Source organism: Zootermopsis nevadensis, unplaced genomic scaffold, assembly GCF_977971745.1.
Source record: "Zootermopsis nevadensis isolate Lab colony 2312 unplaced genomic scaffold, Znev_1.0 Znev_ptg000015l, whole genome shotgun sequence".
NCBI lineage: Eukaryota > Metazoa > Arthropoda > Insecta > Blattodea > Termopsidae > Zootermopsis > Zootermopsis nevadensis.
This window is the reverse complement of record NW_028259147.1, coordinates 1787674-1804063: the sequence shown is the minus strand read 5'-3', so window position 1 is coordinate 1804063 and position 16390 is coordinate 1787674. Positions and strand designations below refer to the sequence as shown.

General features: G+C 39.2%; 1 protein-coding gene across 4 annotated transcripts in view; it reads right to left on the bottom strand.

Moving 5' to 3' along the window:
- LOC110833607 (uncharacterized) overlaps positions 1-16390 on the bottom strand; it is a 77088-nt gene that overhangs the window by 14237 nt on the left and 46461 nt on the right. For all 4 annotated transcript variants that reach the window (XM_022071880.2, XM_022071881.2, XM_022071882.2 and 1 more), the window contains one exon: positions 11985-12017. In XM_022071880.2, coding sequence (XP_021927572.2) covers positions 11985-12017 — 33 coding nt within the window. The remainder of the gene's footprint in view (positions 1-11984; positions 12018-16390) is intronic.

Genomic DNA, 16390 nt, shown 5'->3' with positions numbered 1-16390 from the left:
TCGAATTCCATCGAAGATCAAGAATGTCTTTACCATCTAAACAACTACCAGCTTATCAATTACTACATAACAAATATAAATATTAGAAAATTAAAATTTGTATATATAAAAGTAGCATTTATTGATTTATTTCATTTCTTAATGTACGGACTTGAAAGAGACATGGCATATCGGACATTTTTCTCACTTTTAATGTCGGGACACTGTACACGGTAATTAAACATATATGAAATCCTGTATCACGGGCTGCATATCCATCTGTCATGCCGGGGAGACAACCCTCTCTGGATGGCGCCAGAAATGTCACACAGCATCGTAAACAAGTTCATAAGCACATAGCGCTGTACGTACAAGACATTGAGCAGTAACATTAACGTTATAAATGTCTTTTAAGAGAGTCCGTAGTACCAACTTTATTACCCATTACACTGTTTCGTGCATCTGTATTGGACTGAGGTAAATTGCGTTTTATTTCTGTATTCTGTATTCTTTGCTTATTTTACTACTCTTGGTCAAATGATAATGCTGCTTAGCATGGAGAGAGAGAGAGCACGATGTTTATAAATGACGAATCTCCAGGGCGAATCCCTCTGATGATAAACGTCGGTAAACGTCTGCCAAAGTGGGATTCCGCCACTGATTTCAAACATCAGGCAGTAAGTCAATAGTCTAGGCTTGCCCAAAGAACTTATTTTCATGACAATAATCAGAACGTACACATGCAGGCCAAGGTCACTGTGAGTTTCTGAAACAAAATATGCCGACAGCCACGTGGGGAACTGAACTTTCTCGCTGATCAATAAGATAGAAACCTCAGCGGTACAGAATGACTCAGATCAGAGGACATCCAATCTGTATTACGGATCATAGCTACGTAGAAATGGAGGAATATTGGCCTTTAACACGCGAGTTGGCTGTACGCCTAAAGAAGGTACATACGCTAGAACGGCATAGATAAGTTCATCTTTCCAACAAAACTCACTGAGGCTCAAGTTTATCTAAGTATTATTTAAATATTCAGTCCGTACCGCGAAGAAAACACTACACTTCACCATTACAAAGATCAACTTGTTCACCCTTTAAACTCGCAGCTCGTATAAATAATATTTAAGAATCCAGTCCGTACCGCAAAGAAAACCCAACACTTCACCATTACAAAGATCAACTGGTTAACCCTTTAAAGCCGAAGCTCGTATAAATAATATTTAAATATTCAGTCCGTACCGCGAAGAAAACACTACACTTCACCATTACAAAGATCAACTTGTTCACCCTTTAAACTCGCAGCTCGTATAAATAATATTTAAATATTCAGTCCGTACCGCGAAGAAAACACTACACTTCACCATTACAAAGATCAACTTGTTCACCCTTTAAACTCGCAGCTCGTATAAATAATATTTAAATATTCAGTCCGTACCGCAAAGAAAACACGACACTTCACCATTACAAAGATCAACTGGTTAACCCTTTAAAGCCGAAGCTCGTATAAATAATATTTAAATATTCAGTCCGTACCGCGAAGAAAACACTACACTTCACCATTACAAAGATCAACTGGTTCACCCTTTAAACCCGCAGCTCGTATAAATAATATTTAAGAATCCAGTCCGTACCGCGAAGAAAACACTACACTTCACCGTTACAAAAATCAACTGGTTAACCCTTTAAAGCCGAAGCTCGTATAAATAATATTTAAATATTCAGCCCGTACCGCGAAGAAAACACAACACTTCACCATTAGGAAGATCAACTGTTTAAACTGTTTAAAGAAATAATCGCTATTTAAACTGAGAATAATACTAAACACATACATAAAAAAATTAGAGTTGCTGATTGTTAAAGAAGGAGTAACGTAAGTTAACAATGGGCTTTAAAGTGTTAAGATAAAAATAAAGCTCTATAATTCCTGTCATAAATAAACAGGGCCCATTTACCACTCACTTTCATAGTTTGTAAAAATAGTGTTTAATGTACTGATAGGTCTACGGATCGTAACTCCACTCGATCTGGAAAACTAGTGATGCTGTAAATTGGGTCCTCAGAACAAGCGATATTACAATACGAAACAAGATGAATATGTGTATTTTAGCAAGCAATATAAAAGTTCAAAGACAGTTGTGAACTAAAATATTGCAGTATCAGCTTATTCTCATCTATAGCATCTAAAGCACGGTGCATTACAGTTGTTAAACACCAAACAAGAAAATAATGAAGTTATCAGGAAATGCCGTCTAGTATCCAAGAGGAAAAAACACGTAATCACTGTTCTAGTAAGCTCGACTTAAAACGAGTCTCCAAGCATTGTACTTCATTAATTGCAAACCCACATTTCTCAGAGAGTTTCGTTTTGCTCTTAAATGTAGTCATTAAGCACAGCTATGCGGAAGTTAATTCAACAGACGTTTTTCAGACTTAAGGCTTTGACCGGGATGTTCTTTTGTTAAATCTTATGTGGTACCGCCTGATTCGACTTCTAATGGTTAAGTGAAGTGTTTTCTTCGCGGTACGGTCTGGATTCGTAAATATTATGAAGACGAGCTTCGGCTTCAAAGGGTTAACCAGCTGATTTTCGTAATGGTGAGGTGTAGTGTTTTCTTCGCGGTACGGACTGAATTCATGAATAATATTTAGACGATCTTCGGCTTCGAAGGGTTAAAGCATAATTACTTTTCATAAACAAACCCAAGTGCACTTCATAAAAATTTACATTTATAGTTTCGCGTATTTTAACCATCGCTATTCGTCTGGCGTAAAGAAAGTCTTTATTTGCGAATCGTACAGGGTGTTCCACGTAACTTGGAACCCACTTACTAGCACGGGACGGCTAGGTTCTGCGTTGTGATCAACTCGTTCCCCGGTACCTCGTCCGCTGATTGGTACAACATGGTGTCCATGCGGTTTCCGCGTTAAGTGGGACACCCTGTATATTTGAGGACTGAAACGTAAGCCGACTGTACATGTGGGTGTACGGAGGGGATTCACGGAAACAATACTTCCTGACAGGTTCCGGTCATGCCATAAACCCCATCGTACAGTCATATACAATTCATGATATAACCATGTCACTACAGAGACACGTAATTTCCATTTCATTATCTGGACTAGGCTTACTCACAGTGTAGCTGGGACTTTATAGCCCAGTTGGCGTATTGATTCCTTTTTATACGCGTTTAAAAATTCGTAATTTCTTTAAAGTGCGAGAATAAATAAAGAATCTAAAACTTCTTGACGATGGTGAAGAGTCAATTGAATAAAATTTTCTTAGATATTATCCATCGTCTAGTAAATATAAAACGTAAAACGACGTTTCGGAGATGGGACTCTATCTCCGTCTTCAGGTAGACCGGAGATAGGGATTAGCTCTATCTAGTGGGCCCAACTGTGTAGGAACCTGAAGACGGAGATAGAGTCCCATCTCCGAAACGTCGTTTTACGTTTTATATTTACTAGACGATGGATAATATCCAAAAATTTTATTCAATAAATAAAGAGTCCCCAGATACGAGAGGATAAATGTCAAATCATGATGCCAACATGTCCAAGTTTTGGTAATAAATATTGTTTAATTAAATCTTTGTTCAAGATGTATTTTTCTGTTTTAACTTAAATATCACTCCATCTGTCGTTCTACATTCAACAACTACGAAATTAAAGTGAAAATTTACAGTATTCCGTTTCAAACGCAACCCTAAGTACAACAGCACTTGTAAGCTCTGGTAATAACAATATTAAAAGACTAGTCTCCTTTTTATTCTGTGTGTCTTATAAAGAACTGATTGAATGCATTCCCTGCACGTTTCATGTCGGAATTCTTTTGCCGCTAAATTTCATCACGTGTCTGTTTGTCGCGTTTTTTCTTCGCCTACAAGGTAAGCAACACGCATGACCAAGGCCACTGTTGCACAACAATTTAAATCGTTGGGTAATAATGACCTCGGATGTCGTTTGTGCAAAAGTCACCTACTTTATGAGAAATTTAACAACGACGTTGAAATGTGAGTGTACTCAGACCTTCTTAAACAGTAGATTCCCGATTTTCCGGGGGGGGGGGGGGGGCGGCCTTATTAACTGGGGTAAACCTAGTTCAAACTAAAATTAATGTAGAAAATGTTTTGTAAAAGTTTAAAAATAAAGGAATAAATACAAAAAAAGACATTATTTAACGTATTAACACAAATAAATTGTTGCTAAAACCTTCAGTTTACGACAATAAAACGTTATTACTACCCGTTGGGATCTTTTTTAATAGTTGTTATGTACTGAATTTAATTATATATAAAATCCTTTCCTTTGTTAATAACTTTTTTTAAAAATTTAAACAGTATATGTCTGTAAATGTAACAACTTATGTTTCTTATATCGGTGTATTTTTTTTTTCGTTTTCGCGGATTTCTAGGGGTTTCAATTATCAGAGAAAATATCTTACCCAACCAACCCGGATAATCAATTGTCATGTGAGACTGACCATTGCCGGGGACTTTGCTGATGTCCAATTTCATATTAATGGACGCCAGTATGAGCCCACGTTTCCGCTCGAAACACACACGGCTATGAAAATTTCTGGGTTGCGACGTCGTATAGGTTACCAGCGTCTCGGACGAACATACGACCTTCATATACAGTGTAGACCTGGCCCTGAACGTATTATCAGCATTAACATGTCTCTTCTGGGTTCCTGTGCCGTGTAGTGAGTTTACCGACGTTTCGGAAGTTATTGCTGTCTACATCATTAGGGTGATGATCGTCCTGATGATGGAGGCAGCAGAAACATCTTAAACTTCTACCAGTCTGCACGGCGCAGCAACCCAGAAGACAGCCATATTCATACTCACCGCCGTGAGAACCTCAAATCTCACTCACCATAAGTAGCATGTTCTTCGTGATGCTGGTAACCACAGGCGTTAAAAACCAGGTCTGAAATCTCACCCCTGTAGACATCTCATATTATATCCAGTCCTTTGCACCTAAGGGTTCAAAGTAATACTTGTGATGTCCTCACACACGTGAAATACGACGTTGAGGAGAGACAGTTCCCTAACAAAGTGGTTTTAATAATTTCACTTTCTAGTGAAGAAGTGACTTAGGAATTTGATACCACAAATTCAACCCACACTATAAAGTTGCCGTCTATCTGTGTATTACAACAGAGTAGGTTCATCTGAACGAAGAACGCTATTAAATATTCTTGTCGCAAGGAAGATTTTGGGTTGGAATTTTTTAATATCCAACTCCCAATACCCATCTGACACGGTCAGCACCTGAAAGCGATTTGCGGAGATCAAAGAATCTTCTTCTAGGAAATCCCATGATTATCTTTTCCACAGAATTTTGGAGACTCAATTTAAGTGGGAAGCGTTTCAGTGGCGGAGCGTGACCAATTTAAAACTAGGATTTCAGATTCTCACGGTGTCGAGTACGAAGATGGCTGTCTTGTGGGTTGTTGCACCTCGTAGTCTGGTAGAAGTTTACCGACGTTTCAGAGGTCCTTCTACCCACAAGACAGCCATCCTGTTTAAAACTGCTAGCCAAATCCGGAGGCAGATTCGTGAATATTTTGGAAACTGTACTTCATTTTCCATGTAAACGTTTGTAATAACTGAGTCTTATCTCATTTAACACCGCTTCGTTATCTTACAAAGTGCTTTACCATCGAATGGTAGGATAATTTGTGAATGATGAATTGGAAGGAGACGGCCGTGACTTTACATTAAGACACTTTTGGAATTAATCTAATTTTTTCAGATCAAATAATACTGCAACCATCTTATATTCTGACGCTATAGAATACGAGCTATTAACATCATCGTTAAATAAACAATAAATGAATTTGTTGTATTCGCTAGGCCATAAGCAAATTCAGAAACACGAGTCCTGTACATATAACACTTTAGAATTAAATCATCAATGTGAACGAACTCTGGCTTCGAATATTAGTAAGTTATGAGGGGGGGGGGGGGGTTAAAATTGTTTACTTTGTATACTGATTATTCATTTCGTCTTTCTCGGTGTTTTTGACATTTTATTGATACCAGGATGAAGTTCAATTTTCGTCTCCTCCCTTCAAAGGAACAAGCGTGCATCGGTTTGTAACTTCTATCCATTTAGTCGTTTAAAATGGGTTCTTCGCGGAAAAAAAAAATTAAAAGCTCAATTCCAGGAAATTACGTTTCACGAAAACTTAAAATTATCTTGCGGTATGAAAGTTTATGGTCTCATGAGCGGTGTTACATTGGTAAGGCTTTCAACCGTTCCTCGTGTTTCTATAGTAACTTGTGGCACTTATGAAAGTTTACGTCTGTGTTTTTGTGTGTGGGGGGGAAGGGGGCAGATTATTAAACTGAAAGGGCAACTATAGAAAGTCCACGGACTTTTTCAACGTATCAACTCCAAATTTACCTCTCAGAGACGTTAAATCGCTTCAGAAAATTTAGCTGTTCCCAGTGTTAAAATTATAGTTATTAAATTAATAACATCTGAGAGTGTAGGAGACTGGATTGATCTGTCTAAAGATATGGTTAAGTAATGAACATGGGCACATAAAATTACAGATTATCTCGACGAGATGAATGACTATCAGCTTTTTCTTATGTCCATGGGGTCTGCATGATTTTTCTTCGTTTATCATACTGTATTTTTAGAATATAGAATTTATTCATGACAATAACAACATTAAAGTTGCAAAAGATCTTACGACACACAGAACATGTGTTCGTGATGGCCGTTGAACTGTTGGCAAAACACATTTGGCAAGCACAAACATATTTGTTGTACATAGAACCCTAATGACGCTGTCGTATATTTGCTTTATCAGCAAGAAGAGTTAAGTGTAAGTCTGAAATGCAGCCTTGGAAATGGTGATATACGTCTTTCTTGAAATCTACGCAGTTAGGCAATTTCCATCTCGGTTAAAATAAATGTTACCAGGAAAAAATATATAAGTCAAGAACAAATTTGCTTCATTTTACACTACATAAATATTAATTTTAACCCTCTGAAGATGAGAGAGAGATAAGGAAGTTAAAATGGAGCGGGGATAGTAGTGAGAGGCACTACATTTATTGCGGGAATCACAGATATTTTTTCAGCTATGAAGGTTCCCAGGCACTGCTCGCTCGTCCTTCTGGTGAAAATAGATTGAAGAAGGTAAGGAAGAGCATCTTATACTTAAAAGGTTCCCAGGCAATGTCCGCTCGTCCTTCTGGTAAGAATAAAGTAAGGGTGAAGACGTTAGGGCGGTAATTAGTGACAGTTTTCTAGCAGAAACGACGGAAATTTTGAATTGCTTATTAGAAAATTCTGAACCTATAATTTTGAAAGTTAAGCAGGTAATTTAACGGCATCCCCTAGAGAGGGGGGGGGGAGTGTAAGTTCTGACGAGTTTAAATAGGGAAGGCTACACGAGAAGCATGCAGTGGAAACTTGAAACCCAGTATTTCTAAACAACGTTTAATGATTCAGTCCGTACCGCAAAGAAAACACTTTCTGCACCGAGGATCAAACGAAAAACGTAGATACAACGCGCGGAAAAGTTCAGAACTATTTATTATTCTAGCAGGTGGGTGATACATGCACTGAGCCTCTAGCGGGTTTTAAAAGGTTAACTGCCGCCCATATCAAAGGCTGGCTGAGTCCTGGGCCCTAAGGAGTTCCAGGGCGCCTACAATTCTGAAAAAGTTTATCAGAGGTCCACGACATGTTTGTTTACGTGATGACGAGAAACCGTAACAGTCCCCTTTCCCCGCCACTACACACTGTCTGCTCCAAGTACCTATTCGCCTACATGACACATTGTCTTGACAGAAACAAGCGAGGAGCTGAAGGCGTTTCGAAAGAGAAATAATGACGAGCTAAAAGGGACGTAGGATATTAAATTATTAACGGTACGCAGCGAGCCATTCCTTTTGGCACCAAACCTGAGGAGACACAGAAATGACAGTCTGAATAAATTCTGTCTAACATTATCTCAAAACCTTTAGATGTCCACATCAACTTCGAAGTGTTCCAAGGTTGCTTCTCTACTCGAGATTGTAAACTGACGTATTTTAACTCAGCTTTTTTCAGATTAAATCTCTCCATGTTAAACTTTGTGTTGTTCGTTCGCTTACCGACGTATCTTCCAGACATTCAACCATAAGATGCTCTACAGCTCAGTAAAATACAGCTACACAGTATTTAAGCCATTCCCTCGAAAGTATCAATAATCAAATATATTTGAAAACCGTCTTGTATCAATCCCAACATAAATCGATTTAACTGTATAACATTTAAGGATTCAGTCCGTACCGCGAAGAAAACACAAAACTTCACCATTACAAAGATGAAATAGTTACGTCTCTTCCCTTCTGGTTTGCACACCAAAACCCGGTATGCATTCCACTTCTCTCCCATGCGGCCTACATGCCTTGCCCATCACATTCTCCTTGAACTGACCAGTCTTATATTTGTCGTGGTGATAGAGATAAAACGGGAGATTCAGCTCGTGATCGATTCTACTTTGCGTGGAATGTAAAACTTCGCCTGCAAATCAGCGGTCTGACATCACGCCAAACACAGCTGTCGGAGAAGTTTCCGTACCGCGAGGGTTTGTCCGTACAGCAACAAGCGTTCATGATCGTTAAGGCAGAACGTAAGCAGCGTGCTACGCCTCTGACCTAATTTTGTATCGATTACCTGCTGTAGTATATTATCAATAATCACTTTAGTTCTGACTGAAAACTAACCATTGAATAAAGCATTGTTTTCTAGCGGTAATTACCAACATTTCGAAGGAACGAAATTGGTTGTATTCTGGGAGACGTTTCACAGGTCCTTGCAGCTTCCATCAGCAGGGCGATAAGCGCCGTGATAATGGAGGCAAAAAATACCTCCGAAACGTCGGTAAACTTCCCGAACTAAACAGGACTTACTTCTCGTTCGTTGAGTCGGACGCTGGCTTTTATGACCACGGCCAGCCTTTGTCTTTTTGCGCCGAGCTTTAGAGAACAACTTTCAGGGAGCACTTTGACATATGACGGTAAGGGTCACAGCACCCTAGGGTCCGAACGGCAAAGTGCCTGAACTTCAAGAAAGCGTAGAGAGGAAGACTACGGAGACCCACACGTACTTCAAAGTAATAAGTTGAGTAATAAAACCCAGTGTTTTTTTATACTAAGATCCACTTCAATGACGCTCTATTACACTAAAATTTAGAAGTGCGGTGTGAGAATACGGTAAAGTGACAAGCTTTTGTTAATACGATAATGAAACTTCTGATTCCATAAGAAACGCTGGATTTCTGAGACCGGCTAAGAGTTCTGATCAATGGAGATTGTTAATTAATTCGTTGGTTAGTTAATACTGAAGCTGAGAGATCACTAGAGAAACATTGGCATAGATTGTATAATAATATTAAAATGGATGCGGAACAAATGATGAGATGCAAAATTGTGGATTGGGTTAGTATCCGAATAGGATTCAATGACTTCCTCTGAATTCAGTTTAAAAAACCTCTGGTTCCATAAAAGGCGGTCGATTTCTTGATCAAATGAGCGGCTTCTTATGGAGTTAGTTATGAGCCTGGATAATACTTACAGGCTAGTAATTATTGTGTGTATTACAAAGCTGCGAAAAAACAAAACAAATTATTGTGTATGAAGATTATTGTTACTGTTTCGCCGTGTACTCTGATAGAAGTTTGCCGACGTTTCGGAGGTAATTACAGCATCTAACAAGAGGGCGAAACATCTCAAAGATTTATTAAAAACATATTTTTTTAGATTAATAGACAACAGAATGTTTGCGCATCCACAAATGGTCTCTGACATCGGGGATTGATCCAACGTCAAAATGCGAATCCCAGCACGAAATTAATTTCTGAGAAAAGACGTGACTGGAGCGCCTGGGAAAGACTTTAACAGGCTCAGGTAGAGAGTGCACTGGAGCGCACATTTACGCGCATAAATCCGCCTTCGTGAGTACCGCAACATGAAACAAAATCCCCAAAGAAAAGCCTCCAACCTACGTGCCCTTATGGGCGCGTGGAGCTACTTCTCCCTTCCTGACACTTTTAAATGAATTATAAAGAAAAAATTATGACTTAGTAGTCAAAGGAGCGTGTTCGACTTTGCCCCACATTTTTGCCTGTAGACGCTCTCCTGGACAGTGATGAAGTATGGTTTCGGAGGAACGTACGTCCTGAAGATGGAGGCAATACTTTCCTACGAAACACTGAATTACAAGCCGCGCAATCGAAATGAATATGACTCTTGTGGGACGTTGAAAATTGCGGTCTCGTAGAAACTGATAGCATTTCAGAGGGGCTTACTGCCTCCATCATCAGGGTGATTTTAATCTTATATAGCAATTAATGCCTAGATCTTCAGAATGGTTTCTCTCTTTCAGGTTTTCAATCCAAGATTCTGTACGATCTCAACCATGCATGTTAACCCCCCACCCAACCCGTTTCACCCCCCTTTGCTTATCTATTTCCAAAGAACGATTTTCCTTGCTCGTCTTTTATCAAATTGTGACAATTTGTATTTAAATGCACGAGATTCACAATTCGTGTTTTTCACCACAAATTATTAAACTAGCAAAATTAAGGAAAGGCGAGGCATGTAGAATGGAATAGGGAGAGAAATTAATTCCGAAAATCAGAAGTAAGGAGAGCACTTTGGAGACTTAGGAGTACATAGGATGATAATATTAAAGTGAATCTTAAATAAATAGTGTGTGAGCATGTGGGCTAATCCTAGTGCCTAATTGGTGGGCTCTTGTGATCAACCTAATAAGCCACCGGTTTCTAGAAAAGGCGGTTAATTTCTCGACCAGTTAAGTGACTATCAGCTTCTAAAGAAGGTTCCTGCTCCATCGACCTTTTAACACACGTCACGTAATGGTGGTCAGTATAAACCTTGAACACGTTTGGACGCCCAGATATATACAATTATTTATTACGACTATAAACTGGAACAAGAATATATTAGTGTTTCAAATGGAATGCCATCCGATTACAGGAAGGGTTTCAATTGCGATGCTTAACTTAACTTCCGATACTAACACTGTTTAATTAATCATCATAATGTATCTTCATACAAATTTTAACTCCGGAAATTAACATCGTCGTAACAGCATTTCCGGTTTGACACAAACGTTCTCTCATTTTGCAGCCTCTGGGACGAAATAACCTATGACAGCAGCAGCGCCGATAGTGGCTGGAACTGGAACTAACATTAAAGTTATGTAGTGGATGTTATGAACACAGAACACAGCCTGAAGCTTGTTCCGAGATCATGTGTATCGAACAGTGTCATCGAGTGGTTAGCATTCCTGCTTCGTACCCGGGAGGTCTCAGGTTCAAATGATCCTCGATCTCTACAGGACCACTACCTTTCATACGATTTCGAACTCACTGTCTACTAATCAATCTACCAATTGCACTCTTTGCAATAGTATTCATCCCTAGGTCTACGAAACTGCAGGTTGCTCTCGTTATCCGCGTCTTCGTATATCCGCGGTCTTATTTTAGTATGATGAGCATCAGGGACCTATCCGCGGCCACGGAAGAAGCTTCCGCGCAAGACCAAATGAGATGTGCGCGGCTTCACAGACTCCCCACCGTTTTAACACCGGAGACCACAAATTAAGGCAGACACCATCGTTCCGGAGGAAAATATTGCCTTCATCTTCAGGGTTAAATATAAAGGCTGTATGAATCTACGTACAAATCCACACACAACCCAGAAGATCAACACCAACATTTTTTCAACATCTATTTGAAAACGTTTGGTCATATATATGTCTCAGTTACGAAGATAAACCCATTTATATCATGCACTACAGTAAAGAACGCCTTCACATTCATTTCGTCGTCCTATTTCTCCAAATAATAACCTGTAATTCAAATCACTGTGAGAATCACACTTTAAGAAGTCTGGCATGTAACATCAAACTGTCTCAGTGAATCGTAAAAGCTTGGCTTTAAAGCGACTTAGTCAACTTACCGAGCGTGTAGGTTGGCCCCAGCATCCCAGTGCCTGGAACACAGACAGACACAAAAATTAGCCCTAATGACATTACGATAATGAATAAAATATTTATAATAGGGATTAATTACTTCGTTTCAGGCGAAAATATGTTAGCCGCGTTCCATATGCACATTATAATCACTATTTATGATAAGGGTTGTAGCCTTAAACCCAAAAGTGCAGGGGAGGGATAACCTTGCACCCAGTTACAAGTTGAGAGAAATTAGCACAAATAATAAAAGAACGTTCTCATGGTTTCTTGATAATTGTTCACGCTTTAGAACGCCTAAAACAATAAATAAACCACAAGGAAACAAATTACATGGACCTAAATTAAAATATTTATTCCTTGATAAAACAGTTCAGTGTGCTCTGACTTACATTATATATATATATATATATATATATATATATATATATATATGTTATGTATGTTATATTTCAAATGGGGAGGGGATCGGGAAGGACAGGTCTCACATCCACTCTCGCTGTTACACTACAATATGTATGTTTGATCTCACTGGCTTAAAAGAAATTATCAGGGGGTCTTCCCGCCCCCCCCCCCCCAAGAAAGAAAAACGCAGCGAGGTCTCGTCATGGAACGTTCTAGGTCGACTAAAACCCAGTTTACGATGATTCTCCCTTCTTTAGGGACATGCACGTGCCGTTTGTGACAAAAAGTTAGATCTTATAAAGAAGAGAGTATTTCTTCCCAATGGACATAACTGACGCATGCAATTAGTTAATAATACTCTATTGACTGGAGAGTCTATTTTGGTATGAGTGCCTGAAATAACTCCGTAAGGTTCTCTCAGGGTTTGGTCAACAATAAAATTGACTTCGAGATGCTGTTGGCTGTCAGCATGCCTCTCATTAGCATCAGAACATGCGAAAGGCGGTGGGACGCGGGTCACCGAAGTGGTAGGAGATACTCGAAGTTGTAGGCGGTTAGCAAGGCGCCGATTTGACGACACGCGGCACTCACAGTGGGGGTGGAGAAATTACACAGGTTCATGCTACGTCATAAGCCTGTTTGCTTGGAATAAATTCTTTTATCCTCTGAGATTTTATTACGGACACCATAAAATAACAGCGAATTTCAAATGGCCACGGGAAGAATTTCCTTTCGCACTTTAGTAAAAAAATAAAATAAATTATGTCGCATTTATTTTACTTTTCTTTAGATCTAGGCGTGCCTCTAGTGACAGTTGTAACAACTGCCCGCAATGAGAAAGGGTACAGTGCTGTCAACATGACAGCGGGTTTAATTTCGTTGCAGAATTCAAATTAACGCAGAAATATCTGGGGTGTCCGTTTTTACATAAACTTTGTCGTCTGTCGCGTCAACACAATTTAAGATAAGCGACAAACATCTGAATATCAGGATATTATACATACTCTGCCCCAGCTGTGTCATTAATTCATCTGCATAAAATGCATATGTAGTTGTTATGCATGTTGGTATGACAGGAGTAGTGGTCATTTTTCGAGGAAAAGCACTGCACGAGACCAATAAACCTCTTTAAATCAACTACATAAAATGTAAAAAAAATACCTTGGCCACAACAAGACGTATTGGAGAGTGCACATAATAAGCCATGCATTCTTAATCTTTGTAATAGACTGAGATAAGTGGACAATTTAACTCTGGTGACAAAGTGAATTCCTGTTCGTGTGTATTAGCACCATTATTTTTCATAATAAATTGTCCTCATTTATAACATTGCGGTCCGCGAGTCAATTAAATCTTTAAGGTCTTAGCTTGTCAAATAACATTTAAGAATTCAGTCCGTACCGCAAAGAAAACACAGCACTTCACCATTACGAAAATCAACCGGTTAACCCTTCAAAGCCAAAGCTCGTCTAAATATTATTTAAAAATTCAGTCCGTACCGCGAAGAAAACACAGCACTTCACCATTACGAAGATCAACTTTTTAACGCTGTTTAAGGAAATGATCGCTGTATACAGGGAGAATCATTAAAAAACACATAATAAAAATACGTCATTGATTGTTGAAGTAAGTGGGACATATAGTTACCACTGGGCTTTAAAGGGTTGAAGAAGGGTAAATTTTAATTATTCGTGTTTTTTTCCGTCTAATCACAATTGTATATAAATAAAATTTATACATAAGATATTAAAATATCATTTACATATTTGGTACATCTTTTTACTACATGTTTCGGTTACATTGAACCATCTTCAGGTGTAAAGTTAAAAGTTAAAAATTATAATCTTATAAACTAAAACTTAATTACTGTTGTTGTGTAACTTCTGATGATGTTTACTTTACTTTATGGTTCAATGTAACCGAAACATGTAGTAAAAGAAGATGTACCAAATATGTAAATGATATTTTAATATCTTATGTATAAATTTTATTTATATACAATTGTGATTAGACGGGAAAAAAAACACGAATAATTAAATTTTAATTCACAATATGACGCAATTATATCAACTTTGGGTAAATTTTGTCTGAGGCCTGGTGAGGTTGAGAACACCTTGCATCAGGCCTTGAAGAACGTCCTGTCTGATGTTCCTGAAGGAATGGCAGCGTGAGAAACATGACATTATTGAATATGCGCTGAGGTTGGGCGGTGACGTTGTAATGTCGACGCTGATGAGAAATGCATCGGAGAAGCAAGAGCCTCGTCACGTGGCTAACAACGCATAAACGAAACTAATTGAGAGATCCATGTCACCGCCCGCGCCGAGCACAGTAAACAACGGGAGAGGAGAAGCTGAAGGCAATTTGTAACTCACGAAGACCAGCTCCTAGCTCCGAGACAAACTTGAAGGTAGTTAATGCATGGTACATAAGTAACTCGTAAATAATGAAACACTGAAGACGGCTTTATTCTGAATTACTGCAACGTGTAGTCCGGCAACCAGTGCGATCTCCCTGATGACAGAGGCAGCAAGAACCTCTGAAACGTCGATAAACTTCTACCAGACTACACGGCGCTACCAGGAGACAAGCCATCTTCGGACTCACCTCCGTGAGAACCTCATATCTCACCCGGATACAGTTTAATCAAAGAATCGTCTGAGGATTCAGGAAAAAGGTTAGAGCGACGATTATCGGATACCTGGTTTGTCCCGACACGTGTAAAATGCAAACAACCGCCGACAGTAATCACTTTGCAGTTCAGACGTAATCACTTGTTTGTCAACAGCAGTTGTTCACGAATATTCTCTAGTGGAGGAAACGTCTGGCGAGTAGAATATTTATCTGAATGGTATGCCTGGGCAACATCGACGCTTATCGTCGCTGTGAGAACCTCAAATTCCCAATGAATGCCAACTGATTTACATTCTTTTGTCGAGATCAATGTATTAACTAAGACAGTGACAATATACGTACATGTAAAATGGATACTATGTCTTAGATTTACCTAGTCACAGAATCTGACATATTAAATCCATTGTGCCTGCTCAATATATCTGTGCCAAACTAACAGAAGTTACAATTTCACTTTCATATTCACAAAAAATCTTATTTGTGCCTGGACGTGCAGAGGTTAATCGTGATAATTAAACACATGCGAAATTTATTTTTATTTAATGTTCTGTCTGACGACAGGTCCATATGAACAGGATCCTTCCATCCTTTTCTCGGACTGGGACCTGTTCATATACGTTCTTGGCAGATGATCCAGAAGTGGTTTGCCATTGCCTTCTTCTGTGTGTGAATGGAGTAATTGTTGGGATGCCACGGAGGAAAACTCCGTGTTGCCTAGACCACGGCCTTGCCCAACACAAGTTATAAATTCGAGCACCGCCGGGAATCGAACCCGAGACCCCCAGGATTACAAGGCTAGTGTTCTGACCGCTATACCACCTCATCTTATTATTATTTAGTGTTCTGTCTGACGACAGGTCCATATGAACAGGATCCTTCCATCCTTTTCTCGGACTGGGACCTGTTCATATACATTCTTGGCAGAGATGATCCAGAAGTGGTTTGCCATTGCCTTCTTCTGTGTGTGAATGGAGTAATTGTTGGGATGCCACGGAAGAAAACTCCGTGTTGCCTAGACCACGGCCTTGCCCAACACAAGTTATAAATTCTGGCACCGCCGGGAATCGAACCCGAGACCCCAGGATTACAAGGCCAGCGTTCTAACCGCTAGACCACCGTGGCGGTACATGCGAAATACGAAAGGAAAATTGTTCAAGATTGCCGGCAGTTATATTATGTAACTGATATATAATTAAATACAAGCATGAAACTTCGGCTTATATATCTGCACAAAATGTCAAAGTGAAATTAAAGTAAGTAAGATGGATTAAAGCCAAAAAAAGAGGAATGCTTGGAGAGAGGAGCTTACACTCCACGCATTCTCGATGCAGACACTGGATAACTAACTCATGTA